Consider the following 27,555-nt stretch of genomic DNA (forward strand, 5'->3'; position numbering starts at 1 on the left):
CCTTTAAATGACTGGCAATCTTTGTCTGCAGAAACTATATCAGTGACAAAGACTGGCACAAGGGAGAAATACTAAACAGAAGGAGAGAATAACAAAGAAATGAGTGTCAAACAAAGAGTGGTGGTCCCAGTAACTTCCTGGTGGATATATATTTTGAATACCCTCGGCTAACAACCACCACCCATCATCCCCGTCCAAACGTCTCCAACATGACTCCCGACAAACCAACCAGCACAATGCAGAACTCCTGCATCATCTGTCACAAGAAGAAGGTAACTCTCCAAACCCCCTATTGAATACTTCTAACAGGCCAGGTCAAATGCGACCTCCACAAGAAAAAGCCGTGCTCCAACTGCGCCAAAGCCGGCTCCGAATGCCTGTAAGTCCAATCGTATCGACAACGTGCAGTGCTAACTCCGTAGACCATATACGCGGAAACGCAAAGAATATACAAACGACCTGTCGCCTCCGACAAATGTAAGCAAAGACAAGGTCGACAAGCATAAAGGCAAGGAAAAGGAAAAGGAGAAAAAGCGCCGTGCCGAACCGAGCGCTGCCCTGCTCAAGGACCTCGAAGCGATCCAGAAAGCCGACGCTGCGCCGACATACCGCGGGCGCGACAGATATCTCGGCCGTCATGCCTCCTTCGACGAGGCCATGGTCGCCCCAAGTCTCACAAAAGAGCATCCGCTCGTTTCCAGCGCCGACCTGGAGCTACTGATGGAGCAGGGCGCATTCACGCTGCCGTCCAACCCGGTCCAGCACGAACTGATTACGACGTTTATGGAATTCGGACAGGTCTGGACGCCGATAATCGATCCTACTTGGTTGACTGGGACCACGCCTTCGTTTCTCTTGTTGCAATCGATCTTTGTCGCCGCGAGCAGGATGACCACCCAGCCGAATGAGTACGGACTCAGCTCCGACTTTTACCGCCGGGCAAAGCTCTTATTTTTCTTCGGAGTCGAGCGAGATCCCTTGATCTCCGTAACGAGTGCGATCCTGCTGCACTGGTATAACCCGGTCGGACCAGAGACAATTTCCACCGACACCGGCGGGTTCTGGCTGCGCACTGCTGAATCAATCGCGTTCCAGATCGGACTACACAAGGAGCCTTCGGTGAAGGATCGCCAGAGAGGTCTGAGGAGGCGATTATGGTGGACGCTTGTAGTACGCTACCTGACATTCAGTATGGATATGGATACATGAATGACTGACTGACTATCTAGCTACGCGACTGCATCATCTCCGCAGGCACCGGGCGCCCACGCACAATCAACCTCAACGACAGCGACGTCCTCGCCCCCTCCGTCGAAGACTTCGCCGAACCAGACGCCCACGCCCGCATCTTCCCGGCCTACGTCTCCATCTGCCAGCGACTAGGCGATATCGTCGAGCGGTGCCTACGCAAGGAACTCACCCCGGTCAACCACCAAAGCCTCGAGAACTCGCTCTTCCGCTGGTTCAAGCAGGACTTCCCCGCGATTACGGGCCCGTTCCCGGGCTGCTACACGATGGATGTGCGGCAAGTCCTCATTACCTACCTCGCTAACCTGATCATCCTGGACTGCTCGCCTCCTGCCGACGGTGCACTCTCCGCTCGCTCCCTGCTTGCTGCGTCCTTCATCGCCGGACTATTCAAGGAATTCCTCGAGCGCGACGAGTTATGCCGCCTCGGCGCCGCGTCTACATTCTACGCCCTCAGCGCGGGCTTACTGCTCATCCCTGCCGCCCGGGTAGACGGTCTAGAGGATCTCGTGAACGAAGATACAATTATCCTGAAAGCCGCTTTACACATTCTATCGAAGCAGTGGGGGTCTGCGTCGGGTGCTCTGCGCACGCTTCAGAAACTCGGGAAGGAGAGTCCGCGCAGGCGCGCTCGCATCCACGATACAGCACGGCTGGATGAGGACGTGCTTCCGTTTCTGGCTGGGTTGGATACGCGGTGGTGTCGCATTTGGGCGACGGTTGTGGAGAATGAGGCTAGTGCGTCTGTTTCTTCGCTGCAGGGGTCGCAGAGGAGTATGCTGGAGCCGTATAACAATGCGCAGGCGCAGGGCTGGGATGTGCCGCCGATGCCGGTGCAGTATCCGTCTCCGATGATGGGGGATTGGGAAGGGGTTGGGTTTGATTTGGGGGGGTCGTGGCTGTTGGATAGTAATTTATTCTCGTCTATGTAGTTCTATCAAACAAATCAGAGCTTCGCTTGTCGGTGTTCTAGCGAGTGGAATTGTAGAAACGAGGGTAGACAGTCTGGGTTGACCACGGTGTTGCTGACTTTGGGTGGTAGCTGTCCCTTGCAGATGATTCCCTTGACGAGAGTTTCAATCTTCTTGCCGTTGACTGTCATTGGGATCTCGGGCACTTCTATCACGAACCGGGGGACGTGTCTATGGCTGAGGCCGCCCCGGATTGCGCCCTTGATTTCCTGTACCAGCTTGTCCGACAGCTTATGCGGCTGATGCATGACCACAAAGAGGAATACAGTCTCATCGTTATCAGCCGGCCGACGACGGCCGATACAGAGCGTTGTCGCGATGGCTTTGTTGAAGGGCTCGGCCTCAACGACGGAGTAGATATCAGACGACCCGAAGCGGATACCGTGGGGGTTCAGAACGCCGTCACTGGACACGTTAGATATTGTATAGAACAGAAATAAAGCCATATGGGACATACCTCCTTCCATGAATCTGCCACCCCTTCGTAGATGGATTGCAACTCGCCCAGTCATGCTGCACCCAGCAGTCGGGAAACAGATCAAAGTACGTTTCCTTGTACTTCCCCATATTCTGATCTCCCCAGAAGAACACTGGCATTGACGGGAATGGCGTCCGGCAGACGAATTCGCCGTGCTGGCCGGTTTCTCTGATAGATTTGCCCGTGGAAGGGTCCGCGACGTCGACATCCTGTCCGAGCATCGGGAGTTGGATCTCGCCAGGATATAATGGCCCAGCTGGGTCTGTTCCAATCCAGGACGTAACCAAGTCTGTACCACCGGTGACGCTGGTCAGATGGACGGACTTTGGAAATGTCCGATAGAACCAGTGGTATTGGCTTGCCGCGAGGTGAGATCCCCCGGTTTGGACCATCCGGAGTGCGCTGAGGTCTGCCTCGTCCTTGGGGATGGATCCAGACATTTCGAGCTGGTGCAGGAAACCGGGGGATATGCCCCAGTATGTTACCCTATGGTACTCGAGTGTTTTCAGCATGGCTTTTGGACTCGGCCATAGTGGCGATCCGTCGTATATAACCAGGGTTGGGCCGACGGATAGATGGCCTACCATGACGTTCCACAATACCCAGGACGTGCTGCTGTATTGCATGACTACGTCGTCTTGGGTCAGCGAGTTGTGGAGGAGGGAGGTCTTCTTGTGCTGGATGATAACCGAGTGGGCGTGGACAAGACACTTGGGCGCGCCGGTTGTGCCGCTGGTGTAGAGGATGTAGAGAGGGTGCGAGTATGGCACGCGCTTGAACTGCAGCTTATCGTCTGGCCTGGACCGTGCGAGAAAACCATCAAGAGTGGGAAATGGGGGAACAGTCTTGATTAGTTGTATGATAAACAATTCAGGCTTGTGAGTGAGTCTGTCCACGATCTTCCGTACTTTGTCGACATTCGACCGCGTCTTGCCCTTGAATGTCGAGCAGTCGTCTGCAAAAAGAACCTTGGGACTAATCTGGTCCAGTCTCGACACACAGCCCTGACACGTATTAGAATGACATTATCCACTGTTCCAATCGACGACGTACCTCCTCTCCAATATCCGGCGCAATGCTGCTCCAGACAGCTCCAATCGACGCAGTGGCCAGGAACAGCGCAACAGACCAGACGCTCGTCGAGATGATAGCCCCAACCCGGTCTCCCTCTTGTACTCCGCTCTGCAACAGCGCGCTCCGAAGCTGTCGCACAGTCTCCTGCAGTCGCGCCCAGGTCCAAACATCCCCAGCGATGTCCTCCTTCTCGCGAATCCCAATAAGCGCGGCTTGATGAAGGCGCTTGCCGTGGAACACGTTCTCAGCGTAATTGACAACAGCGCCTTCAAAGAACTTGGGAACAGCGCTCATGGGGAGGCTTGGATCATATGCGCGCGTCGTTGTCGGCGGCAGCGGCGGGACAATTCCAGTGTATGCATGCAGGTCTATCCAGAAATCATGCGGACTGGTGACCGACCATCTATGTAGATCGTGCGAGGAGCACAGACTCTGCCCGAACTTGCGATTGACATGTTCGCGATAGACGTTCATAGGAATCTGGTCGGCTGGTAGGACCGGAGTCCAGATAGGCTGTGGTGCCATGGCTGTCTGTATTGCTATAATACTGCACCTTCGAAATTGGAGCAGCAATCTTTTAAATAATAACAAGGTACTATGCATTTTCTCCAACGGGTTCGGATGGATTCCGATTCACAACTGCCGTGGAGCACCGGTGGCCGGTGATTCTCGGTGATTCTCGGCGATTCAACCAGACGCTGATCATAAAGGCTCTCTGTGGATCTGATTTGCAGTTTCAATAACTTGATATATTCATAATATCAAATATGTGGCTTCCCAGATACTCTAGTTCCATCAGGGAGCTCGACTTATTTCTCGTGAAGTTGATTAATCTCAAACCTGGCCAAATACTAGGTCAAGAAAATCAAGCCTAACAGACTGTATCAATAATATCCAGGACCCAGATATAACAGCCTCTTAATTATAAACAAGGAAATTCAAGGAGAGAGACCGGGAAATTGAGATAAAACAAACCATCATATTGTACAATCATTGGAAAATGGACTTTTTTGTTATACTTTTAACCCATTACTTCGTAGTAGTATACCAACATCTGTCATGACTTCTCTTGCCTCAGGAATATCTCCATATATAATCTCCGTCTACCAAGATATATGATCCACACAAATTGTCAGATGTCAAAACCACGATACTACACACCATCCGGGCCAGACACCTGAACAGCGACAGCCTCTTTCGTCTCAGCCTCAGACCTCCCCGCATCAACCACAGCCTGCACCGGCAAAGAATGACCCGTCTTAACCTTCCTCCTCTGCGCCTCAAAATACAAACAAAGCGGAATGGTAAGGTAACAAACAATTCCCCCAGCCCGCAAAGCCACAGTAGCCATAAAGCCTTTCAGATAGTACGGTGCATCAGAGTTGGGATACATCTGCGGAGCAATGATACTGGCGATCGACAGCGCAGCCACAGCGATGGACGTACACACGGCTTGCTCGGCGGCGCCGTAAAGTGTTGCGCTGCGGTAGGATAGCAGGACCGGCTGCGAGACTAGGAGCAGCTGTCCGAGGAATGCCATTCCGTACATCGACATGTAGCTGATACTGTGTGTGCCTGGGTGAAGGCTGGTGTAGGTCCATACGGCGTAGCAGGGGATGGAGCCGAGGACTGGGATGATGAAGTGCCACACTCGTTCGCGTGTCCAGTCGGAATGTAATGGGTAGATCCAGTGGAGAGGGACGGCTACGAGGTTGACGATCGCGGTGTATAGATTTGCTTTTCGGGTTGGGAATTTTAGGAGCTGCATAGTATTAGCTGGACTGTCATTGATACTAGATGTGGTGGTTGGTACCGTGTGGAGGATAGTTGGTAAGAAAGTAGCTTGCGCTACGGCAGCAATGGCAATACAGATATATCCCAAGAAGAACATATAGCTCGATGGGCGTGTCATTATCCTGTGAAGGTCAGCGCGATGTGCAAATGCTTGGGCATCACTCACTGAGTGAAGGCGTTCGTATTCCAAGTCACATCAGTATGTCGGGTGCTTCCACGCCCAAAGCGATTGATTGCTATGTGTCTCTCTGCAGTAGTCAGACTTGAACGATTGCTTTGTGATTTAGGTCATACCTCTAGCAGTGAGCGCCGTGGACGTCTCCGGAAACGACAACAGGAGGAAGTATATCGGGACCGCAGCGACGATCGTCATTGCACCCTCGATGATAAACACCCATTGCCATGACTTGAGACCTCCCTTGCCGTTCAGCTGTACTAATTAGCAGCGATTCAGCCGCAAGTAGCTTATGCTTACATTGTTGATGCCAACCGCAAGGGATCCCGAGATGGCTTGCGCAATGGAGTTGGAACTGTAGAACACGCCGATCCGAACAGCTCTTTCCTTGGGTTTGTACTGCAGCTTGATGTTAGGACAGACATTACATTGATGGGGAGGCGTACCCAGAAACTGAAATACATGACGCCACAAGTAACGACACCAGACTCTGGAATACCGAGAAAGACGCGAGAAGCAATTAGTCCACCAGCATTCGTACAGGCTGCCATTGTCATGATGATGATGGCCCCTAGAATATTAGTGATGAGTGCGAAACGTTTGGAGGAGACTCACAAGTAATCATGCATAGAGGGAAGAAGGTCTTGGCCGACAACTTCTTCAGCAGCAGCATCGCAGGAATCAGCATTGTGGTGACTGCAAAATAGGAAACGGAGACGGCCTGCTACAGTCATTAGCATTTGTTTAGGATGGTGAGATGATGCCATACCCAATTGAATTGTACTCCTTCCAGCCCTAGGCTTGTCTCGAGAGAATCGGGGGTATCAGACTGGAGAATCTTCACATTTCCCAGATTCGACCGGTCAAGATACGCAAGAACATAGACGACGCCTGTTCATTAGCTGCATGATGCACACTAGGGTGGCCTGGAGACGTATAGGACGGGAGCACAACGCGGGCATCAAGCTTGCGAACAAGACGCCTCTCTTCTTCGACCGTCCAGTCGCTTGTCGCGGGAGTGAGCCGCTCAATGCGATCCTCGGAGGTGTCTTATCACTGGTGAGCTGGAAACAGAGGGAATTCGGTCTGCGCTGGCGTACCGTATTCTCCTTGGGTGTCCTTCCGTGGAGAGAGGACGTTCTTCGTGCTCCATCCCCCGATGTATACTCCCTCGGCCTCCAGCACCGCCGCTTTTTCGGAAAAGGGGGGTATCATTTTAATGAGACCGGTGATAAACAGGGGAATTGGAAGTAAAGGGAATATTGACTGGCTGTTGCAAACCGGTTATATACCCCAGATGTACCCCACAATCTTTTAATTGGAGACGGCCCTTTGGGCCAGACCGCCGTGAAATCGCCGAACGCGGGGCAGAAGGAAAGCCATCGCGATTATTACTGCTCATTCATCGTGTCATAGGAAGAAACACTCCAAGGGTCTTGGCGGAGGACTGCAAAAAGGTGTATGTATCTCTAGTAATGGCCACGAAGCGACGATACCCTTGATGGCAGATACATGTGCTACAACAGCATAGGGTAGCAACATCACAAAAATAAGTGAATGAATGCGGCTAGAGCAACACAGATTTCTGGGCTTTGGCTGGTCAATAACTCTGCTCGACTCCAAAGGACCGGTGAGGCTTTCATTTCGCCGGCGTCACCGGTAAGGTCTGCATGCCGACAACCACATAGGAATCAGTTTGAATCAGGGTACCCTATTGGACATTGATCTTATTATAACTGCTTAGGAAGTGGCGAAAAAGAGATAATCCTATCTGTCAGAAACCCAGTAATCACCGACGGATGCTCGGGATAGCTGGTAGGTATCAAAAGCAGTGCTCACTACGAATGATATTATCTTTCTACCAACAATTGACTAATGGTAAACTACCTGGCATGCACATGAGCTAGGTCATGGAACCAATCATGCGACAAGAATTGAAGCGCTGGTATCACAGTCGCACAGCAGCAACGAGTCAAGGGCTGGAGGAAGAACCCGTGACACATGCAACCCTCTCGACGTAGCTGATCCCTTCGAGTCACTTATTTACAACCAATCAGTGAATGAGTTTGATGGAGTTCGTCAGAGTAGTATTGGTGGCTGATGGCACGTCGCAAGCTGGAGCATGGGCGCTGTTATTCTTGGTCTACCACATATTTTGGCCAGCACAGGGTAGCAACTGTCCCTACAGTCTAACAGAAAGGCATTCTCAGAGCGCCTTTAGGTTTTTTATCATAAGCTATAAACATTATAACCCATAAATATAAAATTATTAGCCCGGAATAGCTCCAATGAGCCTTGCATACCGACCTAGCGCCATCGCCGAAAAATAGTGCGTGTAGTATTCATATTCCATATACATGTGGTTTGGAAATCCAACCCCGGTGTATGCCTTCTCCTCCCAAGTCCCAGCCTTGACTCCTTCAGTTGACTGTCTCTCCAAGAGGAACTGTACTGCTCGGGATATAACCGGGTCAGTTGGCGAGAGCCGGGGTATAAGGGCCATGAGCGCCCAGGCTGTCTGCGTCACGGTTGTCGTACCAGTGCCAGCCAGGCTGGGGTCTTCGTAGGTCTCGAGACACTCACCCCATCCTCCATCGGCCTGTTGAATCTCACACAACCACCGCGAACTGCTGCGTATGAGCGAGTGGACTAATATGTCGGGATCGCAATCTGGCCTATCGGTGAAGTAGTCCAGCCCGCAGAGCACATTGCTGGTGCCGTAGATATAGTTGACACCCCAGCGGCCATACCACCCCCCAAAGGCCTCTTGTTCCTTATCGAGGAATGCGATGGCCTTCACTGCAGCCTGCTTCATTCTCGGGACCAACGAGTCCGGCACGCGGTACAGGCCGGTCTCCAGGACTTGCATGACCAGGCCAAATGCTTCTAGAATGCGGCCAGTGATATCCGACGTAGAGGGATCACACATGCTGTTCATATCGCTGAAGGGTACTTTGTTGAAGAACAGCTTGTTGTTGTTCCGGTCAAACGCTCCCCAGCCGCCGTCATCCCCTTGCATCCCCAGAATCCATTCAAGGGCTTTGGTGACGGCACTTCGATTGAGCCAGCCGGGATCTTGCTTGACAAAGGCCATCACAACAACCGCGGTGTCATCGACGTCTTGATACCAGGTAATGTCGTCCTGGAATGCCCATCCTCCAGCGGGGAGAGATGGCTGTAGAACTCTCCAGTCGCCATTGCGGCCGGAATGCTGTCTGACTGCAATCCACTCCATTGCCTTCTGCAGCTGCACGCCCGGTGCTCCAGCGTCCATCATGCCAATGGCCATCAGAACTGTATCCCAAACAGGGGATGCACAGGACTGTAGTCGTTTACCGGCACTGTCAGTCCACACGAAAGCTGCCAGACCCTCCAACCCAGCGCGCACTGGTGCGGAATCGGTCGAATATCCTTCGGCGACAAGCGCGAGGACATTAGCATGTGTTGCGGGGAAGATTCCTCCCCACTGTCCGCATCGGTCTTGTCGTTCTAGTATCCAGTTCACGCACTTTCGCCGAGCAAGGCGGTTCAGGGGAGAGAAGCGCAGGCCGTTCACCAGATGCAGCCAATAGTCAACTGTAGTGCTTGCAATTGTAGTAAAGTCGCTCCGGAACAGTTCCCACATACCGGGGGCATAATTTGCAGTCTTATCTATCGGGTCACACCATAATTCGTCCAGGTATGCCTCGCCATATTCCTTCATCACAGCCGGTTGGAAGCAGGGTCGATGATGTCTAAGAAGGCTGAACGAGGTCGCCAACTGCCTAGCCCACCAGGAAGCGTGGTACAAGCTGAGCGGAACCCAATTAGGAATCAGGACCAGCTCTGGAGGCAGTTCAGGTACACTGCTCCAGGGAAAAAGTCCGAACGTCGCCAAATACATGCGTGTGAACATGCGGGCTTTGCCAATCCCACCAGACGAGATGATGAACTCTCTGCAGCGGCCCATTACCTTGTTATCAGCAGGCACGCCGAGCAGCTTCAGTGCAAAGTAGACCTCGATACTGGTGGAGAGTGTGCTTGGGAGGCTTGGAGCCAGCCCCCAGCCGCCGTCGTCGTGCTGCTGGGGCAGTATCCATGCAATCCATGAGTTTGGATCAGGGACCGGGACGTCAAGGGCGAAGAGAAGACTCAAGTACTCGCACGTCATGCCGGCGTTATCTTTGACTTCGCCGCACCAATGTCCGTCTTCTCTGGCACATCCTGCACTGAATTCATTTGCGAGGCGTAGTGCCTGGCGGAGGGTGGCTGGAAACCTCTCATCTGGAGGGGCCATTACAAAAGGTGTGAGTAAGGTATGTGACAAGCATGCTTTATCATGGAATCAAGGGCTTTATACCACCCACGCCCGCAGTTGCTGGTCGTTTGCTAGGCCTTCTGTGCAACTGGCTGCCTCTTTCTACGACCTTTCTGCACCATGGTATCCATCAATAATTGGCTAATAATGTGATTCTTCCCGCGGAAATGGTTGACATGACATGGAGGGTCACACAAAATTCAATGAACGCAATCTTACTGCGTTCCCCTTGCAGTGTCAGATTGAGCCACCAAAGTCCATCCAATCGAGTTCAACCACCCCCCATTCCCAAGAAATAGGTCCAGAAGTAGGCACATGCGAATGAGCTCGGCCTGCTCACGAGACACTCCAGGGCTTTATTTTAAAGGGGCCTAATTCATTTGTCAAAAATGATATCCAATCACAAAATCATTAGAGACTGCTTAGGTTCAACGGGCGAGATGTCGACAGGAAGACGTTGGAAGAAATGGAAAGCTTCTACTCCCAGCGAAGATAGGGCAAAATATCACAATATAAACGTATGATGACGTGGCAGCCGCTATCTACAGCGCAAGGAGGTGGCGTATCACAGTTCATGATTACAGAGCACCTTATGGCAAATGATCTTATGACAGGTGTTATGACAACGCAGAGATTATGCGGACAGGCATGGTTCGATATGGCGATAGAATTATACTAGGACTGAATTTGAACGAACGGATATCCTCTACCCACAGCAATATTTGGAGTTTACAGACTTAAGATGCCGCCTTTACGCCAAAGGGACCGCTAGTTCGGTTCAGGCGAAGACTATGCAGGCACGACTGGACGGAGGAGGAGCGCAATGTGTTTTTACATCATCGTTAGGCTTTTAAACATTGATACACTTCCTCTTCAGGAGCTGGGAGCTGGTTCTGTTGGATGGCGATATGAGTTAGTTGCGGGGAGTAGATCGTGAGTTGTGACGTTATTAGGTCACATCTGTGATCAGATTCTACGGGCATGGGTTTTGTTTACTGACTATTAAGGGGAGACCGGAAAGTTTAATTCTTGTACTACAATTTAGGGCTTCCTACATCTACTACCACAAGATAGGTCCAAGGTTGGATTGTCCTGTGTCGTCCTTCGTCTGTGATATAAATGCAATCTACGATACCAGAAGCTAAGTACCATTTCACCTATTCCTATTCATTCAAGTACTGCAACGGAAAGCAAAACAGAGAAAGAGAAAAACATAAGAGAGCACTGGTCAGGGCCTTGGGGTGCTGTTCAATACGGCTATTACCCGGAGTCGAGGCTTTCTTCTGTCTCGGTATATAGGGTTGCCTCGTCCCGAGCATGAGGGGTCATCGACCTTGAATCCTTCTGGATACTTCCCGCAGGCTTTTCATGACATAGTGCTGTTGGACCCTATATCCCTCGGGATGGTCAAGAGACATAACACCCCGCAGTTGGAGTGGTATAATTGAACGTCTTGTGGAGGGTTTGACCCCACAACCTGGGGAAGACAGACAGCGACACCAATCAGAATATCCATACCCAGGGAATTGTGGTGGCAAGAGCCATGAAGGAAGCTAAGGTGCTCTACGGCTGTAGATATCGGCATGTCATTAGCTGACTCGGGGTTGATCTCGTCTCCTAAATTTGCTCATCCAGCGTTTATTTGTATCAATAGGTGGCATAGCGTGAATAGACCTGGACCCTCTCCACCGTTCTTTCATAGCCTGTTTCTGGCCTTTATTTATTCTGGATTTCACCCACCAAGATCATACGATAATATCCTCTCCTAGCCATCGAGGATCCTTTGCAACCAAGACCAATCCCTTCAGATCCACCTCACACCCCGCCATCATCTGGCACTGTCCTGCATCGAACGATGGACGCCGACACCAAGCCGGAATTGGAGCATATCCACCTTGATGATATTGACGGCGAACGGCTTGCCATGTTAACTGAGCCCAAAGCTGAAAGAAAAGTCGTATGGAAATGTGACCTTCGAGTCGTGCCAATCTTGATGGTTCTTTATCTGCTGGCGTTCCTGGATCGGATCAACATAGGTAACGCCCGGCTGCAAGGCTTAGAGAATGATCTCAATATGGAGGGAAACGATTACAATATAGCGCTGTTTATCTTTTTCATCCCCTATATTCTATGTGAGCTGCCCTGCAACCTCATTATGAAGAAGTTGTCGCCGTCCACTTGGATAAGCTCAATTATGGTAGCCTGGGGTATGTAAACGCACCTTCCTTTTTTGAGCAACCTAAGTGGTTTATACTAACTGCAATCCCATGCAGGTGTCGTTACAATCGGTCAGGGATTTGTGCAGAATTGGGGTGGTTTACTGGCATGTCGTTTTCTCATCGGAGTTTTTGAGGCAGGATTCCTGCCCGGTACGTTACATGAATGTTATGAACAGCAGGCTTCTAACGACAACTCAGGCTGTGTATATTTGATATCGATGTACTACAAACGATATGAACTTCAGTGGCGCCTGAATCTCTTTTTCAGCGCGAGCATCCTTGCCGGAGCAATCAGCGGGGTAAGAACCCTAATAAAAAAAACACTGATAACTATCGCTGAATGATAGATGTAGCTCCTCGCATATGGAATGGCATACATGGAAGGTGTCCGAGGATACTCTTCGTGGCGGTGGATATTTATCTTGGAAGGCGTCGCAACTGTCGTCGTTGCCTTGATATCGAAGATGTTCATTGTGGATTGGCCAGAAACTGCGAAGTTTCTTAACGACCATGATCGCCAGATATTAATCGCACGCCTGCAAGCCGATCAGGGTGGATTCCAGATGAACAGATTGGACAGACCAGGCGTTAAGCGGATACTGAAGGACGTCAAAATTTACCTAGGGTATGCGACCCGTCTCTGAGGCATTATCGGACAATGCGACTAACCCTGGATCATAGTACTTTGATGTATCTTGGCGTTCTCAACACCGGCTATGCTACATCCTTCTTTACACCAACTATATTGAAGGAAATGGGATGGACCGCTCTTCAGGCTCAGGTTATGAGTGTGCCAATCTACGTGGTGGCAGCAGCGCTAACGCTTTGTGCTGCTCTCATAAGCGACTGGGCCAAGCACCGCTTCGCATTTGCAATGACTGGATGTGTAATAGCGACGGTGGGATACATCATTCTGTTTGCGCAAAATTCGGTGCCCACGGGGGCCAAATACTTCGCGCTGTATGCCATCACGGGGGGAGGACACATCGCGCAACCTATTTTCATCGGATGGCTCAGCAACAATATGAGCGGACACTACAAGAAAGCCATTTCGTCGGCAGTGCAGATCGGATTTGGCAACTGTGGGGGTTTTGTTGCGACGAATGTCTTCATCTCCTCAGAGGCCCCCTCCTATCATACCGGGTATGGGACAAGCTTAGCGCTAATTTGGCTGGCGGGAACCTCAGCCACCCTGTTCTTCTTGTTTCTACGTTGGGAAAATCATCAAAGAGAACAGGGTAAGCGAGATTACATGCTCAGCTTGGATTCGGACGAAGTGGATAACTTGGGGGATGCGCATCCGCACTTTCGGTTTACTTATTAAGTGAGCGGAGAGTTTGTGAACAGGAGGCAACCGAGATGCTCATCTGGCAATGGGAAGAAGATAGAGGATAGTGAATAAATTTTTCATCATAGATTGGCTCGATTCGGTGGTTATATTCTCTCGTATGACGGTTATACGGGATTAGTCTGACGGATTGCTGTATGCTCGCGCCGATATCCTCACGCTTGCTGGCATGGCTTGGGCCAAGGAACCTTGTCTGGCGCACTGTTTGGGATTTGCCTGCCGCCTGGGCCCCACAGATAATGTGCTTTAAGTTCCCCATCTCGTTGCGGGGAGGAAGACCTGGACCCAGCGCGGCAGTCTCCCGAGACCCTGCCAGTCATTCTGTCCGGATATTTCCCGATACTGTTGCCGAGTTCACATCCCGCTGGGGTCAAAAAGTCACCCTGCACACCCATGGCGAGGGACCTATGTCTATCCGCCATCAAGAGTCGGTTTGATAGTTCAACTCCACGTGGAGATGATGCCCCGACTCCAGAGGTTCGCGGGGAGGAACAGATGTCGGGTGAGGACTGGTTGGTGGTCTTGAGGGCTATAAAACATAGGCAATTCCGCCGCGAACAAGAAGGATACATAGGTAATTCTTAAAGAAAAAGGGCAGTATATCCAAGCCTTAGCCTTTTCTCCGGCGCTGATAATCTGTCGCTCCAACATCACGAGAGACCAATCCAGCAAGCTTGACTTTACGGTAGGATCATCCTAAGATCGATGTGAGCTATATACCTATATGCTGACCACCATAGTCATTCTACAACATAATCAACAATGAAATGACCACTTCTACGCAAACGCGCCACAGTGTCAACCCCGCCAACCGCCAGCCCAACCCTGAGGTGCCAGTCGCCAGCAAAGAAGACCTTGACCGTGCTGTCGCTGCAGCTCGTTCAGCATTCAAGTTCTGGTCTAAGACGTCTTTTGCGGAGCGACGGGCCGCGCTGCATGCGTTCAGCGATGCGCTCGCTGAAAACCAAGAGGGGTTTACACAGGTCCTCACCCAAGAACAGGGCAAACCACTCACCCAGGCGGCCGTGGAAATCGGAATGTCTGTTCAATGGCTGAAAGGACTTTCGAATATCACCCTACCGGAGACAGCGGTGGAAGAGGATGAAAATAAAAAGATTGTCCAGCGTTATGTCCCCATGGGTGCTGCTGCGGGTATTGTGCCATGGAACTTTCCCGTGCTGTTGGCGATTGGAAAGATTGCCCCTGCTGTCTATACAGGCAATGCAATTATTATAAAACCCTCGCCATTCACGCCATATTGCGCATTGAAGCTGGGTGAGCTAGCAGCGAGATTCTTCCCGCCCGGACTCATTCAAGTCCTGAGCGGCAATGATGACCTAGGGCCATGGATTACAACCCATCCAGGCATTGACAAGATCAGCTTCACTGGCTCAACTGAAACAGGCAAGCGTGTCATGGCCAGTAGCGCCAATACCTTAAAGCGAGTTACTCTAGAACTGGGTGGGAACGACCCAGCCATCATCTGTGACGATGTGGATATCGAAGAGATTGTTCCCAAGGTATTTACCCACCCCTTTGAATACATGATAGAACAAAAGTCTTTCCCGCAAATCGTGACGCTAATGCCTAATATAGCTCGTAGTGCTGAGCCTTTTGGTATCCAGCCAAATCTGCATGATGATTAAACGCCTCTATGTCCACGAAGAGATCTACGATCAGTTCCGCGACGCATTCGTCAAGCATACAGCAACATTGAAAGTCGGCGACGGAACCGACGCAGAGACTTTTTTCGGACCCGTGCAGAACGAAATGCAGTATGAGAAGCTGAAGGATCTCTTCTCGTCCATTGAAAGTCAAGGACTCAACCCGGCTCTCGGTGGTACAATTACTGAGTCCAAGGGCTTCTTCATCACCCCTACGATTATTGATAATCCTCCTGAGAAGTCTCGCGTTGTGCAGGAGGAGCCATTTGGCCCTATCATTCCGCTCATCAAATGGTCCGACGAAGATGACGTTCTTGCTCGTGCCAATGCCACCGACAGTGGGCTTGGAGCGTCCGTCTGGAGCAAGGATATCGATCGTGCGAACCGCATGGCAGCGCAACTCGAGTCTGGTAGTGTCTGGGTGAACTCACACTTCGAGGTGTCACCCAATGTGTCCATCGGTGGGCATAAATGGAGTGGCATTGGGTCCGAGTGGGGAGTCAATGGGTTGGTATCCTACTGCAATACACAATCACTTTGGCTGAAAAAGTAGGAGGGTACAAATTTATGACCCAAATAAATCAATTACATTCATTTCATGAGATCTTCCATACAGCGGCATATATTACCTACGTAACCTGACTTAGCTTCTGTGCAGTCTCTATCTTTGGCTGATCGAATTGAAATTACCTCTGCATTTGGCAGCTATACTGCCTACCCGGGTTCCTTAATTGGCGACATGGGGCTCTCTATGGGTGTGATAAATGGCTGAGCTGACTGCTTTAATGGATTATGAGTAGTATTTCCCATTATGGCGTTCCTTATTATCTCAGACTTCTTGCAATTTAGCCTCTCGCCAATACCAGGTTTTTCACCTTTGAATATGCCTTTTAGCAGAATTGAAATATCATAAAGGTATATACCGTCTATTGGGTATGACTATGTTCCAACACACATTTCATTGCACAAAAGCATCGACGACTGCTGAAGTTCCATTCTGTACAACTTCGATCGCCTCCTTTAGAACGGACTCCAGCTGTCTAATATCGCTTACCCGAGCAGCATGGATATTACCATCGCTAGCGGCCCTTGCAATACCTGAATAGTCCGGACTAGGCTCAAAGGATATGTTGAGTTCCCTATTGTTCACCTTAGACCCAAGTCCGTCCGGATGCACGAGGAGCATAGACCTTCGAGGAGCATTCCAGCCTAATAAAAAAAAGGAGTTAGATGAGCGTATGTGTATAGCTGTATTTCGAGTTGCTTACCTTTGTTGTTGAGAACGATTGTCAGAATGGGGATTTGGTACCGATGAGAGATCCAATAAACACTAGACGGGACACTGAAAAGAAATGTCCCATCACCCACAATCTGAACAACCATCGGCTTCTTACCCGCGGGACTTGTTGCATCTACGGCCAGTTTAATACCAAGGGCACCACCGCCGCTCCACCCAAGACCTCCACCTCCGCAATTAATCCATTGACCGGGTAGTGTCGCACGGATCTGATCTGCCGCTTGGATGGAATTTGTGACAGCCTCGATGGCGAAGATAGTATCAGCGGAGGAGAGTTCTCTGATCTTTCTGCATAGATAAGATGCATTGAAAGCGTTGCCAGGTGGGGCGTTACATTGCGCATCAAGTCCGGCGATCCGACTCTTGTGCTGCTGTTGAAGCAATGCCCACCGCCGTCCGAATTCTTCAGAGGTGATTATATCCTGTAGCGTTGGCGAAGACGCGATATAGTTTTTGATCTGGCTGACTGCTGTGAAGGCATCAGCAGTATATCGGCGCAAGGCCGGGACATAAGCAAGAGGCATGAGTCTCTTTAATGGGTCCACATCGATATGGAATACCCGGGCATCCTTTTGAGGTCGACACTGGGTCGGAATCCAGGGGACGTCGCAATCGAGCACGAGGATCATATCGGCCGTTTCGATAGACGGGTCTGCCCCAAGTCTCATTCCAAGCCAGCCCGGATGATCTGCTGGAAAGCACATATCACAGCCGCCGGTGTCAAGCACACGCAGACCTTTTACCGTATTGGCGAACTCTACTACCGCTTCGACGCACTTATGATTCCGTCCACTGTACCCTGTAATGAGAAGGGGCTGTTTCGCATGTAACAGCTCGTCTGCGAGATACTTGACATCCGACTCCGCAAGTGCGGCCACGCTGCAGGGGCTCCAGTGTTCCGGCTGAAGCGAGTAAGGTTGGATCTCCTCTTCCATTACCTCCCGCGCGCCCATCAAGTAGACTGGTCCTTTTGGGTCACTTGTGGCAAATTGTAGAGCACGACCAACCATTTGCTTCACATTCTTCCCGGTGCGGATTTCACCTGTATACTTGCAATACTGCGCAACGATCTGTTTCTGATCCGGAACGTCTTGCAACCAATGACTATGATGGGTAGCCAGTCAGCTAGATCAACAGAAATGGCAATGTACTCCAACGACATACATGAATTCAGTGCGTGATCCCCGCATCTCACCATCCAACGTGAACGGGGACAGGCCGGCAAATATCAATACCGGAGCCCTACCCGTGGCCGCGTTGTGGATTGCAGCACCCAGTCCAGATGTACCAACGTCGACATGAATGATAACACATTGTGGCTGGTTAGTCACTCGAGCATACCCGTCCGCCATGGACAAGGCGACCATCTCGTTGGGACAAGTGAAGATTTTTGGGAAATCGTCCGGCTTTTCCTTTAACCCCTTGGCCATGGCTTCCATAATACTTGGGTGATCAGAGCCCAAGTTGACGAAGCAATTCCTGACCCCGAGCTCCCATATTGCCTCGAAGAATGCATATGATGCGGTATACCTGGTATGACTCGATCAGGCCTAGTATACCATTCGACTTTGGATTAGACTTACATTGTGCTGGAATGAGTACTTTGAGGCGCAACTACACTACCACTCAGGTATTGCTGATGAATTCGACCTTGAATTATAGTTTAGGTTTCCTGTTTTATATTTCTCCAAGTGAAATTCTCGATTGCCTGTCTACGTTCTTCTCGGGTATTTCCCGAGCTCCAAGAACAGCCACCCCACCCCCGAAAAAATGATTTGAGTCAATTCACCACGCTTAAAATTTAGAGCATGCGGGAATTATCATGTCCATGTCGCGGGAATCCTGCTATCCGCGCTCGACCCCAAAGTCGCGGAACCTACCCGTCGCTATACAACTCATGCCGATGATAGCCGGGAGTTCTGGAATCGCTGCATGGTGCCCTGCGGCGGGAAAAGCTTGCTTAAGTAGAGATAATAGGGATCTCATGGTCTCTCTTCCAAATTCTTGAAATATACCTCGGTGCCATGTTCAGGTCAACGCGCAAATCATCGTTTCAGTTTCTTCAATCTGCTATCAGGATTAGAAGAAATGTTCCCCAAATACGTCAGGTCAATGGTTTCCCCGCTACCCTATCTCCGAGACCATTGTCGAGCAAGGCAAATGCCAACACCGGGAACTATACGTCAACTAAATCCCGTTGGGGGTCCATGCTAATAGCAGCCGGATTAGGGTCCTTTTCAACTGGCTTATTTTGTTACAACAGGACTACTTCAGCGCCTGAAGCGAACGACAGACTGACGCCGATTTACGCTACACGTGAGGATTTAGAAAAGGTATGTGTGTGTCGACCGTTGTACAAATATTTATGGATGGCTAAGGGTTGGGTTCATCTGTCAGGCTGTCAATGAGATACGGCACCTTCTTGGCGACGATGGTATCAGCACAGATGATGAGGATTTGCAGGCCCATGGGTATTCCGAGTGGTCATCCATCAATATTGATCGGCTTCCGACTGCTGTTGCGTACCCGAGTTGCACAGAGGATGTGGCGAAGATCGCAAAAATATGCCACAAATACAAAGTTCCAATGAGTATGTCAGTGGAGGATGAGTATAGAATGACAGACAATAGCTGTACTATGATGCTAACTAGTAAAACAGTTCCTTACTCCGGTGGATCGAGCGTCGAGGGGCATTTCTCTGCATCTTTCGGAGGAGTGAGCGTTGATTTTATGAATATGAACAATATCGTGGAATTCCACCCGGAAGAGTAAGTCTTTTATTGAAGTTAAAGATTTTATATCCATGTTAACCGCCGCGCAGCATGGACATTGTAGTGCAGCCATCAGTTTCGTGGATGGATATGAACGACAAGATAAAGGACACCGGCCTGTTCTTCCCCGTTGATCCAGGCCCGCCAGTGAGTCAAGAACAACCCAAGCAAGACGACAAATAGGTCCGGTACTCATACACCCTACAGGCCAGAATCGGAGGAATGATCGCGACGAATTGCAGGTATGCCATCTTGACCAGATTTCCGCCGACCGAGCTGATGTAAATGGGCGACCTAGTGGAACCAACGCTGTGCGCTACGGTACCATGAAAGACTGGGTGATAAACTTGACAGTAGTTTTAGCAGATGGACGGGTGATCAAGACCCGTAAAAGACCACGGTAAGCCCCGTCTATCTACTTGAGAGACAACCAACTAAGATCTCTCCAGAAAGTCATCGGCGGGTTACAACTTGAATGGCTTGTTTACAGGCTCCGAGGGTACACTTGGGTTTGTAACAGAAGCGACTCTAAAGCTCGCACACATTCCTGAAGAAACAGGGGTTGGTGTGGCTACATTTCCTACAATGCGAGATGCCGCCAAGGCAGCGATCCAGGTTATCCATCAAGGCATCCCCGTGGGAGCTGTCGAAATTCTTGACGACGTGCAGATGGATGTAATCAACCGCATGGGAGGTACAGGGCGAGAGTGGAAGGTGTTGCCTACCCTATTTTTTAAGTTTAGCGGGACTCACGTCGGGGTTATGGACGATATCAACGGTGTTTGTCGGATTGTTCAAGCACACGGCGGCAGCGACTTTGAATTCGAGCACGACAAAACCAAGCAAATTGCGCTATGGTCGGCACGAAAAGAGGCTCTTTGGAGTATGATGTGCTTGAGAACATCTGGGAATGAAGTATGGTCAACGGATGTTGCGGTTCCATTATCGAAAGTGCCGGACCTTGTTGGTAAGTTGGCCTCCTGGCCTCCCGTTGCCCGTCACCGCTTGATGACTCTAACATGCTGCGCAGAAATCTCCAAAAAGGATCTCCAGGAGTTGGGCCTCTTTGGAAGCATGCTGGGCCATATCGGGGATGGCAACTTTCACGAAACCATTCTTTTCAACGGAGACAGGGAGCGCGAAATGGTGACCAAGTGCGTACACGATATGGTCCACCGGGCACTTGATATGGAAGGCACATGCACTGTAAGTCTGCTCAGGATAACTAACTGTTCTATAGCTAATAAACGCCGTCCAGGGCGAACATGGAGTGGGACTAGGAAAGAAGCAATTCCTCGAGGAGGAGGTTGGGAAAGATTCGCTGCATGTAATGCGGACCATCAAGACCGCACTGGATCCCCACTGGCTGATGAACCCGGGAAAGATCCTGGATCCTTGAGCGACAGTCAACGTAATCCGCGTATATATTGGCGAATTAACAGCATTTCCGTGGCATTCATGGCATTCATGGCATTACCTCGGGTAGTGACGTAGAACGGGCTCGGATAACTCCCGAGGGCGCCGGCAATTACCAGAACCCTAAAACCACTGCTCTCCCGCAACGATGGGAGTTTCCCATGACACCCTGCCAGTAGTACACAATTTCCCTGTTTTCTTGAATACGACACGGGGCTAAACCGAGGAGGTCCCGAATTAGGAGGTACAATGCCTAACTCGCCGTCTCGTGGTGTATGTGTGCATGCCGGCATTCCTCCGAAGTTTTGCTAAAGGCTTGTGCAGATCGATCATGTTCAACCCCCTAGTGAGCAGCGGTCCCCCAAACGCAGACGTGTAGCTCTGGCATGTGGCAGTTGTCGGGAGCGTAAGGTCCGTTGTGATGGGGCCAAACCGAGATGTGGCGCCTGTCATAAACGCGGCAATACAGCAGAGCAGTGCGAGTACCTTGTCATAGCAGATACCGCCAAGTATCAAACCGAGCGAGCGTATGTATTGCATCGCCCCCATGGTTGCACGGAAGAGATTATAGTTTCTAATCGACAGTAAGGTATATCCAATCATTACGTGACCACATTGCCAATCTCAAGGACTCTATTGTCCAACCATCAGGCTCATCTGTGCCCACGCAGAAACACCATAACGACCCAGATGAAACAGTTACCCCGATTCTCGCGCCTGAGCAACAAGCAGGGCCTATACGAGAGCAAAATACCACAATCAACCAGCACCAGGAAACCCGCGAACATCACAAGTCCCCCGCAGCGAATTCTCTACCCGCCTCTATCAGCGCTATGGGAGCTACCTTGACCGAACTCAACGATTCTAGCATGGGAGACGAGTACTTCGGCCAATCTTCGATCATATCGCTCGTCCAGAATTGCACCCAAACATCCCCAGCACAGCAATCCCTGCACTCACAGCGCCCGACACAGCCAGCCACCCCATCAGCCTCATCAACGACATCCTGCAATGTTTCGTGTAGCGGGACCGGAATGTCCTCTCTCCTTTCGGATGACTTTTCTCTCCCACCACGCAGAACCACAGACTGGCTACTAGACATATACTTCACTAATTCCCACATATTCTATCCCTGGCTACATAAAGAAACCTTTCTCGCATCATACAACCTTATGTGGTCTGATAAAGACAATCATTCACCGTTGAATGACCTTCCCGATGTCGGCGTGGGGGGAAGGAATTGTCCGACACCTGTTTTCTATTGTGCTTTGAATGCTGTACTGGCAATAGCCTGCGAGTTTTCTAATATGCCGTCCAGGGAAAAGAGAACTTCATCCTTGATGTTCTACGAGCGCATGAAAAGCCTCGTTAATATAGACATACTTGACAGCGGGAGCCTGGCTCACGTTCAGGCTCTCCTGCTTGTTGCGACCTACCTCCAGTGCACACCTTACCCCAGAAGATGCTGGAATATAGTCGGAATGGCATATAGAATGTCCGTTGGACTTGGTCTCCACTTGGGCCGTCATTCAACCAAGCTGAGTGGCATTGAAAAGGAGATGAGATGGCGAGCATGGTGTGCCTGTGTTCATATGGATATGTAAGAACACTCCTTTGCGCAGCTCCAGCAAGAATCCTCCCACTAAAATGATATTTTAGAATCGTCAGTATGACCATGGGGAGACCGGCCATGACTCCCACACCCTCCAAAGTCCCATTGCCATCGCCAATTGACGACAAGTATCTTTCAATGGAAGGCCAAGGAGAAATTCAATCTCCTGGAGCTGTTTCACCCAATCAATTTCTGCATGAGAATATGAAACTTATTGGAATCCTGGGCCACATACTATCCGCAGTTTATCACAGCACCGAACCTGGCTCGGAAGTTGAGACTCAAAGTTCATCAGAGGTAGACTTCCAGGCTCTAATGGACATTGACCGAGCTCTCTGTCAATTCGAGTCGGAACTTCACCCTGCGCTACATTGGGATCCACAAAGGGTGTCGAACGGCGATATAAACCCCTCATCCAAGCGACAAGGCAATGTGCTACATGCAAGGTATACCTTTCCCATTTTCTGTCGTTTTGGAAAGTTCACTCATATTCATCAATATAGATTCTTACATTTGAAGCTGCTATTGAATCGCCCAGCTTTTACCGATTATTGTTCAACAACCAGAGCAAACAACACCCACGATTCTGTGCGGTCATGGACGGCTATATGTCGTGCGAATTGCGCTGTGATGTGTGTTCAAGCCGCATGCGACTTGGTCACGTCTCTGGCAGAAGCAACGAGTCAAGATGCAACAGGCGCCTGGTGGTATGGGGTATTCTGTAAGTTCTGCGTTTGGATAAATGCCATGATTNCGCTGGCATGCCACTAATAAAACTAGATCTTATCAGTGCCGGTCTTATTCTCGTTTCTGCCGATGTGAGCGGCGCCTCGTTTGACGGTTTTGATGAAAGCGACCGAGACGCCGCATGGGACAAGTGTTTACATACATTGTATCGCATGGTTGACGTTCATCCGTCGGCAAGGGACTATGCCATTGCCCTGAGCGGTCTAAAACGGCGGCATTCAGTTCCTTATCCTGAGGGTACGAAACACCACTATATCCTTTCATGCGCGTTTTTGCATTCTTGATCAGGAATAGCTAACGCTTCCAATTCTTAGGACGAGCGTGTAGCGATAGTCCGTTGGTGACAGCAACGCATGAAGCAAGGCAACGACATGATGGGTTGGATAACATGGCCCTGGGCGAAGAGGTCCGACCACAATGCAACCAATCCCCCAGTCTGGAAAATAATATGGAGACTTTTTATGATGTGCTCAGTCCGTTTCCTTTGAACTGGGAGAGTGGACTTGAGGGCATCATGCTCCCCGCCCACCTACTACAGGATATGGACGAAGGGTTGCTTCTGCCAAACCTTTTCTGACGCGGTTTTCTGGATAGAAAGAAAAACCATCACACTTAACAGAGCACAGAGACGATTTCAAACGAGTACAAGGAAGACAGCCCTGGATATTGACATTACAACAAGGCACAACCATTCCGGGGTTATACATCTCTCTCGCGGGGAATATGCGAACAGTCAGAATGACAACAGCCGCTCTTTATGGATGCTCAGAGCTTGGGGTGCAAATACCGCCCACTACGGGCCATTGGCCGTCCTTTTACTTCATCCTTCTCCAAGTCCGGGACAAGGTGGTCAATGTCTCGCGTATTGACGAGTTCACATGTGATCGCATCAAGACGCGTGAGGCCAGTGTTTCCCATGGCACCTAACAGCTCCTTCTCCAGAACTATACAGATTTGTCAGTAATATCATAGGAGGGTACTTTGTAAAGTGTCTAACATACTTGTGATCAAATGCTCGACACCTTTTTGTCCATAGTTCGCCGCAAACAAGACACTTCTTCCCAGGCCCACAGCGGAAGCCCCCAAAGCAAGAGCCTTCAATACGTCGGTTCCTCTGGTGAAACTGCCATCGATATAGACCTGCATAACTTGGAAGATCTCAGGGCATTGTTTGTTTAGTTCGAGCAAAACAAGGATTGTCGGGGGGCTGGCATCTAGGTTCCGTCCCCCGTGGTTGCTGATCATGATGCCATCGACACCAGCCTTCATGGCCAGAATAGCATCAGGCGCAGTCATCATCCCTTTAAGGATGATCGGCAGGTGTGTATTCCGGCGTATCCAAGCCAGGTCACTCCAGTCGAAACCCGGATTAATGTAACTGCCAAGGAGCCGTGCAGTGCCACCACCCTCCGAGTCGTTCTTTCCTTTCACTCCAGTCATAGGGGCACTCATGTCTTCATCTAGAGGAATGCGCTCATCCCGTTCACGCTTTCCTGGATAGGCAGCGTCCAAAGTGAGAAAAAGTGCCCTCACCTGGGGAGTCCTCGAACATTCGTCCAAGAGCTTGGCGAAAATATCCTTGTCTGGGTTGAAATACAATTGGAAACCGAGACTGACGTTGGGAGCGGCTGCTACAATATCTTGTAGCGAGAAGCTCGCGTTATTCGAAACCTATGTTTGGTCGTTTCAATGTCAAATCTTCCAAAATCAAACCAATAAGTGAGATGTGGTTTTACATACCACTTGAATGATGCCCTTTGCCTGACACGCTTTTGCGATTCCAATTTCACCCTCTGGATTGATCATCTTGGCCAAGCCTGCCGGGCTGATAAAGAAAGGAAGGCGGCTGTGCACTCCCAGCAGACGGGTCGTGAGATCAATGCTGCGCACGTTCCTGAAGACACGAGGTCGGAACCAAATGCGTTCCAGGAAGCTTTTGTTCGCATCGCGGGTTATTTCATCAGCAGCAGCGCTGGAGTAAAACGCCCATGTCTTTGATCCGGTTGTCTTGGAGGCAACGGCTGCAAAATCATTTATACTTATGATTTCCCTCAAAGGCGGCTTGACTGTGCTATTGGTATTCATCATGACAGGAGTATTTATCTTAGACCGTTCAATGCAAAAGCAATACATTCATGCACCACTTTATATATATGGTTTGGATGCAATATGTCCAAGAGTCTTAATTTCGGGATATATCCATGACCGGACCTCGTCGGATTACCTGACAATAAAATGCCTAGCTGGAGAAAGGTAGACTGAGATCCCGGAACGTGCGTTAAGGCATAATACGTTTTCACCAACTGTCTGGAAGCCATGCTATACCCGAATCAGTTGTACTCGATGGCATGGTTGTCCGCATCTCGGGAAGTACCCGGTCACTTGCCACTCACTCTCTGCACTTTTTTGAATACGGGCATTTGCCGATGCCGGAGGCGACCACTCCAACTATTCGTCAGGGAATTGGTTCGATGTTGCGTACGGATTAACCGTGCCCAGAATGCCCAAGAGAAAGTGTTTATCTATGGCAAATATCGGAGCTGAAGGGCAAGGCTTGGATCCAATGGCATGCCGATTAACAAGGGTGCGAACAGCTAAATTCTATGGCTCAACCCCAAGTAAAGAACTAGCAACCTGCTGCTTGTACCTCTGGTTACAAATTCTGTTTTGACTTCCACAAGGAACCTACCAGAAAGAGTCACGGGCAAGCAAAAAAGAGCTGCTTACCTGAACCCTGAATTATGCTCGGTATTCTGTCTCGTCTCCCACTCTTTGTAGTCGTTTTCGTTACTTTTCCTTCATATACATCTGCTGCCATATCAGATGTTGAACTGCGAGAATTGTCTGTCACAGTGCATGGAACCCCGTACCTTATTTCTCCCTTTTCTGCTGCCTATACATCGCTATTGGCCAAGGCTGATGTGGGCACATCCATCTATGGCTTTGTCCCTGTCACTGTGATCCATTCATCACCCACCGGCCCAAGTCGCCTTACCTTGAATAAGACAATTACTGGATATTTGGCAAATGTTGATGCTTTTAACAAAGGGTTTTTGCAGGGTATGGGAGATTCGAACTCAGAGTTACCCTCAATCTGCCTCAAATTACCTGACGCTAAACATCATCATATCTAGGCGTCATCATTTACCATGAAGACAATTCCGATAACCTGGGACCAACAACGGATGTAGATTCCATGGTTACCAATCTAAAGAGCCACTATAATACATCATCTGTGGTGTTCCAGAGCCTGGGTGAGGCGTTGTCAACTGTACCCCCCCGGACCGTATTTCTATCATCTCGAAACGGGGGTTCGAGTCGCCATTAAGGATATATTTGGCATCAAGGGTGTGAAAACAGGCACAGGGTGCTGTGCCTCCTACTGCTAAATATGACACTGCTGGCTTGCTAAGCAGAGACCCGTTCTTGTGGTCGCTGGCAGCGGACGTCCTATATCGGAAGCTGAATGGGTCATACTCGTATCCGAAGAAATCGGTAGTCCTTGATCTCACGAGGCGCAGTCCGCTGGGAGAGCCGCAATAAACATTGACCACCTCGTTCATTAACTCCCTCGCATTCTAGCTGTCTGCCGACGTCTCAACGCTGAACTATACCTCCCACTGGGAAGCTACACGGCCCTCAGATGCCCCAGTCTCAGTCGAAGTCCTCCTGAAACTGACTTGGATTATACCGTGCGCACAAAACCAGGCCCGAACTGTCCGAGATCCGTTCTACGCCGACTACGCCGAGAAATCCAGCGGTCGTCTTCCATTTACAAACCCGTCGACACTAGGCATGTGGAAATTGGAAATTTGACGATCAATACCCAGACTTGGTTGACAATTCCACGAGAAACAGGACTATTTTTAGAGACTGGTGGCCGCAGAATGTTATCCAGAAGTACCTGGATATATACATAGACTTAATTGCACTGTATGTCGCCAACGAAGCTACTCCAGAATACATCAATAACTATGGCGAATTTATCAGTGTCCTGGACTCTATGCAATCGTGTTTCATCAGTGTTTTCACGGAGCAGCCAGAGTATGTCCTGCCTCTGGGAGAGTCACTTTACTACTGTGATATCACCGAGCATTAAGAGGTGTTGCCTGTCTCGACAAATATCATGGCAGCGTCAGGATGTGATGGAATGCTGTTTAGTTAGGTGGAGGACCTGACAAGGCAACGCATACTTGCAGCCGTTGGAACAGGTGCAACAATCATGGGCGAGGAAAGTCTTTAGTATGATCGATACATTTCCCCGGTGGAAAATCCGAGCTTGGCTAGCAAGATTTTGATCCCCTGAGGTGGTAGACTACTGTCACCCCCCATATTGTCAAATAATAAACGTATTGTACTATTCCATTGACAGCTACTTGGGAAGAAAGCTAGCTGTCCTGAAATTTATGTGTCTTACATTCGCCCCTGTGAGATTGGTTATAGC

The 27,555-nt window shown here is 50.1% G+C and overlaps 11 protein-coding genes across 11 annotated transcripts; 6 read left to right on the top strand and 5 right to left on the bottom strand.

Annotated features, from left to right (window-relative positions):
- Positions 1-103: 103 nt before the first annotated feature.
- Positions 104-2,347, top strand: ASPSYDRAFT_50228 (transcription factor domain-containing protein). The gene is made up of 4 exons (XM_040848023.1): positions 104-272; positions 315-379; positions 423-1,170; positions 1,230-2,347. Exons 1-4 carry the CDS (start codon positions 210-212, stop codon positions 2,178-2,180), a joined length of 1,827 nt encoding a protein of 608 aa, XP_040698006.1. The 5' UTR covers positions 104-209; the 3' UTR covers positions 2,181-2,347.
- A 286-nt stretch (positions 2,348-2,633) lies between these two features.
- ASPSYDRAFT_160942 (uncharacterized protein) lies at positions 2,634-4,245 on the bottom strand (the record flags this gene model as incomplete). The annotated part of the gene is made up of 2 exons (XM_040842949.1): positions 2,634-3,701; positions 3,751-4,245. 2 exons carry the CDS (start codon positions 4,243-4,245, stop codon positions 2,634-2,636), a joined length of 1,563 nt encoding a protein of 520 aa, XP_040698007.1.
- Positions 4,246-4,591: 346 nt separating this feature from the next.
- On the bottom strand, positions 4,592-6,955 carry ASPSYDRAFT_136330 (uncharacterized protein; the record flags this gene model as incomplete). Its single annotated transcript, XM_040840755.1, has 10 exons — positions 4,592-5,533; positions 5,585-5,687; positions 5,732-5,813; positions 5,860-5,995; positions 6,041-6,139; positions 6,187-6,311; positions 6,356-6,461; positions 6,510-6,631; positions 6,658-6,789; positions 6,841-6,955. The coding sequence occupies 10 exons, from the start codon at positions 6,953-6,955 to the stop codon at positions 4,925-4,927; spliced, it is 1,629 nt and encodes a 542-aa protein (XP_040698008.1). The 3' UTR covers positions 4,592-4,924.
- An 862-nt stretch (positions 6,956-7,817) lies between these two features.
- ASPSYDRAFT_50233 (terpene cyclase/mutase family protein) lies at positions 7,818-10,493 on the bottom strand. The gene has a single exon (XM_040848024.1). It carries the CDS (start codon positions 10,014-10,016, stop codon positions 8,010-8,012), a length of 2,007 nt encoding a protein of 668 aa, XP_040698009.1. The 5' UTR covers positions 10,017-10,493; the 3' UTR covers positions 7,818-8,009.
- A 1,468-nt stretch (positions 10,494-11,961) lies between these two features.
- Positions 11,962-13,580, top strand: ASPSYDRAFT_61514 (uncharacterized protein; the record flags this gene model as incomplete). Its single annotated transcript, XM_040850000.1, has 5 exons — positions 11,962-12,244; positions 12,311-12,406; positions 12,455-12,555; positions 12,610-12,881; positions 12,938-13,580. The coding sequence occupies 5 exons, from the start codon at positions 11,962-11,964 to the stop codon at positions 13,578-13,580; spliced, it is 1,395 nt and encodes a 464-aa protein (XP_040698010.1).
- A 791-nt stretch (positions 13,581-14,371) lies between these two features.
- ASPSYDRAFT_72341 (aldehyde dehydrogenase family protein) lies at positions 14,372-15,869 on the top strand (the record flags this gene model as incomplete). Its single annotated transcript, XM_040850643.1, has 2 exons — positions 14,372-15,124; positions 15,201-15,869. 2 exons carry the CDS (start codon positions 14,372-14,374, stop codon positions 15,819-15,821), a joined length of 1,374 nt encoding a protein of 457 aa, XP_040698011.1. The 3' UTR covers positions 15,822-15,869.
- A 113-nt stretch (positions 15,870-15,982) lies between these two features.
- ASPSYDRAFT_1162263 (uncharacterized protein) lies at positions 15,983-18,317 on the bottom strand (the record flags this gene model as incomplete). Its single annotated transcript, XM_040840102.1, has 5 exons — positions 18,149-18,317; positions 17,730-18,095; positions 16,537-17,669; positions 16,323-16,477; positions 15,983-16,207 (listed from the first exon to the last, which is right to left on the bottom strand). Coding segments are annotated over exons 1-5 (1,881 nt in total). The 5' UTR covers positions 18,151-18,317.
- Positions 18,318-18,772: 455 nt separating this feature from the next.
- Positions 18,773-20,735, top strand: ASPSYDRAFT_93968 (uncharacterized protein; the record flags this gene model as incomplete). The annotated part of the gene is made up of 9 exons (XM_040852914.1): positions 18,773-18,898; positions 18,963-19,155; positions 19,225-19,333; positions 19,387-19,483; positions 19,544-19,578; positions 19,635-19,736; positions 19,786-20,303; positions 20,367-20,542; positions 20,595-20,735. The coding sequence occupies 9 exons, from the start codon at positions 18,773-18,775 to the stop codon at positions 20,733-20,735; spliced, it is 1,497 nt and encodes a 498-aa protein (XP_040698013.1).
- A 266-nt stretch (positions 20,736-21,001) lies between these two features.
- ASPSYDRAFT_35723 (Zn(II)2Cys6 transcription factor) lies at positions 21,002-23,688 on the top strand (the record flags this gene model as incomplete). Its single annotated transcript, XM_040845361.1, has 7 exons — positions 21,002-21,025; positions 21,077-21,279; positions 21,342-22,352; positions 22,412-22,810; positions 22,868-23,085; positions 23,145-23,348; positions 23,426-23,688. The coding sequence occupies 7 exons, from the start codon at positions 21,002-21,004 to the stop codon at positions 23,686-23,688; spliced, it is 2,322 nt and encodes a 773-aa protein (XP_040698014.1).
- Positions 23,689-23,876: 188 nt separating this feature from the next.
- Positions 23,877-25,196, bottom strand: ASPSYDRAFT_35724 (uncharacterized protein; the record flags this gene model as incomplete). The annotated part of the gene is made up of 3 exons (XM_040845362.1): positions 23,877-24,055; positions 24,113-24,782; positions 24,852-25,196. 3 exons carry the CDS (start codon positions 25,194-25,196, stop codon positions 23,877-23,879), a joined length of 1,194 nt encoding a protein of 397 aa, XP_040698015.1.
- Positions 25,197-25,611: 415 nt separating this feature from the next.
- Positions 25,612-27,210, top strand: ASPSYDRAFT_1162271 (uncharacterized protein; the record flags this gene model as incomplete). The annotated part of the gene is made up of 5 exons (XM_040840103.1): positions 25,612-25,729; positions 25,890-26,171; positions 26,246-26,365; positions 26,694-27,011; positions 27,032-27,210. The coding sequence occupies 5 exons, from the start codon at positions 25,612-25,614 to the stop codon at positions 27,208-27,210; spliced, it is 1,017 nt and encodes a 338-aa protein (XP_040698016.1).
- Positions 27,211-27,555: the final 345 nt, after the last annotated feature.

Source organism: Aspergillus sydowii (genome assembly GCF_001890705.1).
Source record: "Aspergillus sydowii CBS 593.65 unplaced genomic scaffold ASPSYscaffold_14, whole genome shotgun sequence".
NCBI lineage: Eukaryota > Fungi > Ascomycota > Eurotiomycetes > Eurotiales > Aspergillaceae > Aspergillus > Aspergillus sydowii.